The 4,438-nt window shown below is 35.9% G+C and overlaps 1 protein-coding gene across 1 annotated transcript; it reads right to left on the bottom strand.

The window, feature by feature from the left end:
• Positions 1–214: 214 nt before the first annotated feature.
• LOC104899685 (UDP-glucose 6-dehydrogenase 5) lies at positions 215–3,595 on the bottom strand. The gene is made up of 2 exons (XM_010686923.4): positions 3,440–3,595; positions 215–1,943 (listed from the first exon to the last, which is right to left on the bottom strand). Exon 2 carries the CDS (start codon positions 1,920–1,922, stop codon positions 477–479), a length of 1,446 nt encoding a protein of 481 aa, XP_010685225.2. The 5' UTR covers positions 1,923–1,943; positions 3,440–3,595; the 3' UTR covers positions 215–476.
• Positions 3,596–4,438: the final 843 nt, after the last annotated feature.

The following is a 4,438-nucleotide window of genomic DNA, read 5'->3' as shown; positions in this document are numbered from 1 at the left end:
AAAGAAAACATAGAATGAAAACTTTGATTAGTCAAATAATTCATTTAAAGCCTCAGCATATTTTAAAATGCTGATTCACGAAAACAAAAGAAAACTATGAGGTCAGAGAGAACAAATGGAAATTAAATAAACATAGAATGAAAACTGCACATTCCTGTAACAAGTATAAAGAAAGCAGAACAGTTGAAAATAAAAACAGGTCAAACCCTGATCATTAAAAATATAAGTAGAGCTTAAATTTATTAGTATCATCACTAGGAATACTAAATAACAAATTTAAAATTCTGAGCTACATACAATCCTGTGATCCGCGTACATTTTGAGATTTAGCGGTAAAACCGCAAACATCAGAAAGGCTGATTATAACAGACAAGATAACAAACATATAGAAAATCAAAATCTTCCTGCTCTACTATCCAATAGTAAGAGAAACTACCATATAAAGCTAATAAAGAATAGTTTCAAGCTCACTTCGTTTAAGCTACGGCAGGCATGTCCTTAAGCCAAGCATCGAGCGGCTTACCAATGGAGTAGACGATAAATCCGATGTCCCTCAGCTTCTCTGCATCCACAATGTTCCTCCCATCGAAGACAAATGCAGGCTTCTGCATGTTGTTATAGATCTTGTTGTAGTCGAGGTTTCTGAATTCTTCCCACTCTGTGAGAATGCAAATACCATGAGAATCCTTGGTGGCTTCATAAGCATCCCAAACAACGCTAAGCTGCTTGATGGCAGTAGGGCTCGAAGGCTGAAGATGAGCCGGGTGATCCCAATCGAACTTGTTCATTGTAAGATCCTTCCTGATCTGATCTTCAGAGACCTGAGGGTCATAGATGCTTAGCTGAGCTTTGTCCCCCAATAGCCCCTTGCAAACATCAATAGCTGGAGTTTCCCTAGTGTCACCAGTATCTTTCTTGAATGCAAACCCAAGGATTGCAATCTTCTTATTGGATACAGTGTTGAACATTGAAGCAACGACTCGGTTAACAAAACGAGTCTTCTGGTAGTCATTCATCAGGATAACCTGCTTCCAGTAGTGAGCCACTTCAGGAAGTCCATTGCACTCACAGATGTACACCAAGTTTAAAATGTCCTTCTGGAAGCAAGACCCACCAAACCCCACGCTAGCATTCAAAAACTTTGATCCGATTCTGGTATCCTTACCAACAGCATGAGAAACTTGGGTCACATCTGCTCCAGTTGCCTCACAAAGTGCTGACATGGCATTCACAGAGGAGATTCTCTGAGCCAAGAAAGCATTTGCAGCAAGCTTTGAGAGTTCAGCTGACCAGAGATTTGTGCAAATGATTCGGTCTTCAGGAACCCAATGAGCATAAACGTCTTTCAGTGCTTTCACTGCCTTAGCACCATCAGGGGTTTCCCGTCCTCCAATAAGAACCCTGTCGGGTTTGAAAAGGTCCTCGATGGCAGTTCCCTCAGCAAGAAATTCAGGGTTGGACAAGATCTGGAAATCAATGCCTTTGCTATTGTGTGAGAGGATCTTCTCGATGGCCTCAGCTGTTTTAACAGGGACTGTTGATTTTTCAACAACAATCTTGCTTGATTTTGACACATCAGCAATCATTCGTGCAGCACTCTCCCAGTAAGTCAAGTCTGCTGCTTTGCCAGCTCCAAGACCCTGAGTCTTAGTAGGGGTGTTAACAGAAACAAAGACAATATCAGCCTCACAAACATGCTTTTCCACATCAGTGGAGAAGAAGAGATTCTTCCCTCGGCATTGCTTCACTACATCATCCAAACCAGGTTCGTAGATAGGAAGTTGGTCGCTGTTCCATGCATTGATCCGAGGGGCAGCAATGTCCACAACAGCAACTTCAATTTCAGGGCACTTGAGAGCAATGACAGCCATTGTAGGGCCACCAACATAGCCAGCACCAATGCAGCATATCTTCTTCCCCATCCTTTTTCTTGCTTAAAAAGCCTGTTATCATTAAAGCAGCAGTTGAAAGGAAGTAAATTTCATTTCAGCAATATGCAAACTACCAGGTGAAAACAATATCACAAGGGGAAATGGAGCAATATCCAACACCATAAAACAAATTTTACTTAAAACTAAGCATATTTCACGTAATTCCAAACCATAGATGTACATCTCATATGCAGAGTCAGTTCTTGAAGGGTAACCAAAGTATAAAGTGCAATGATGTGGCCAACACAAGGTGCCATTGTAACAAATTTATTCATAAACAGCACAAATGAAGATACAAAACAACCATTCACGTAATTGTAACAAACTAACAATACACTCCACCAGTCCCTCAAAGAGTATACATCCTTATACTTGTCAAAGTTTTACCTCTAATCTTTTGCAAAAAGTATATTGTATTTTCAAAAATAGCACTCTTCTTATCCTTGAGGTCGAACTTTGTCCATAAATTACTCTCAAGACAATAAATAAATATTATAATAATAAAATATAAAAGAATTATTCTTTAAGATAGATCAAATGGTATAACATCCTATAAAATTTATGCATCATAGTGGTTATAATATAATGTTTTCGAGAAGCATGCGTGCCTTATATTTATCGAAACTAATGTAAAAGCATTTCATAACTACGAATTGCTCTACAAATCTTACATGATGACATACATTCTTTTATGAAGTAGTGAGGTAGGACACTCTACGGGAATATGCACCTAGACATTTTGGAAAAGAACTCCTAATCTTTTGCCTTGAATTCACAAAAACAACAAAAACACGTGTAATCATATAACAAATTTCTTTAATTCTTCTGCTTTTAGCTAAAAAAAAGTTCATTCTTGAACCTTTTTTTTTTTATGCCCAATGTGAAATTAACAGCAAATGAGGTAAAATCTTACTGTTGAAGTAATAACAGGGATCAGATCTAAGATAAGAATTGTCAAAAGATCAATGATAATTGCAGATCCAAAGTATATAAATGTGAAACCAAAAAAAAGTTTAAAATTTTACTGGGTGAGTGTAAGTGTGAAACCATGATCTTGCAAAATCAAGAAGGCCACAATCACATAAATCAAGATACCACAAATTAATAACAACATATAATTATGAAACCAGATCTGGGTGTCTCACATTGGGTCCAGCAGATTTCCAGTCACAAAAACTTCAAAATTTGATTTGATTTGATGAAACAAACAAGAACAAAATGAACAATCGACATGAAAATATTCGCATGTAAAAATTGTACATAAAAATGTTTATCATTTTATTCTATGAAACAAACATGAATTGACAAGTTATACCAAAAATTCGGATCATAAATGTAAATTATCCCTAAAAACATGAGATCAGAAAAAAGAAGATGAATTCATGAAGCAAAAAAACAATAACAATGGCATGAATAATCACATGAAGTAGATCTTAAAAATCGCAAGAAATGAAATATCACATGAAAAATCGCAACAAAAGATCGTGTAAACAAGGGGGAAAAAAAACCTGGGACGAGCTTTGTTTGTTTTGTTTGTTTTGTTTTTTTTTTTTTTGTGGGTTAACAAGGAACGAGCTTTGAAGATCTAAGTTTTGGTGTGGAAGGGTGGTGATTTATATATACCCCATGTACTTTAGGAATTTTTGATTCAAATTGACCGACATTGTTGGCAATGGCATTGCCGCATTGGTATTAATATTATTGTTATTTAGTTTGTCTTTGTAAGAGACTGTCTATTTGAAATTAGGCGACTGTCTAAATTCAACATCTCTATTATACATCTTGCACCGTCTTTTATTAGTTAGCCTACTTTGATTTATGAGTTATAACATTATTCGATTTATTACTTTGACCATCATCTGTGCTTTATAAATAAGGAAAAATATAATCATACGGGATATCGTTTGATTCGTCTCCATATGTAGTAATTTTTACAAATACATAATTAGAGATATTATTACTCAAAGTTTTACATCGAAAAATGTGAAAAGTCCAAACGAGTAAACTAATAAAGAACGGAGGGAGTATAAGGGAAGGTAGAGCAAATGATATTCACATGAAAGATTCTCTTGTTCTTACTCACGCAATAAATCATGTAATTAATATAAAAAAAAAAATCAAACATGTTTAATAAGTCAAGAAATTCAAATTGAGACGTTTTAATGCGCGTAAATCGATGTAATTTTGGTTGGTTTTTTTGTTAATTTCTAGACATGCAAATTCTCCTCAGTTTATGTTTAATAGGATAATTTGGCCCTTAAGGGATCAACTGGGGGTCGAAATTATCACAACACAACTGCAATATCTCGATCTACGTGTCGAAAAAGTCTCCACTTGGGGTTTAGAAAATGAACGATTTGCATGGCTAGAAAAACTAGTCAGTCTAGGGTTTAGGGAGGCAATATTTGCCCTTTAGGGCTTAATTTGAGGTTGGAATTGACAAAAAGACCAAAAATACCTCGATTTCCGTGTTGAAAACCGTCTCGATTTGCCTTTCGGAAAAATTC

The sequence above is a fragment of the Beta vulgaris genome, chromosome 7 (assembly GCF_026745355.1).
Source record: "Beta vulgaris subsp. vulgaris cultivar EL10 chromosome 7, EL10.2, whole genome shotgun sequence".
Lineage (NCBI taxonomy): Eukaryota > Viridiplantae > Streptophyta > Magnoliopsida > Caryophyllales > Amaranthaceae > Beta > Beta vulgaris.
Note: the sequence above shows the minus strand (reverse complement) of the source record. Positions and strands in the feature narration are given on the sequence as shown.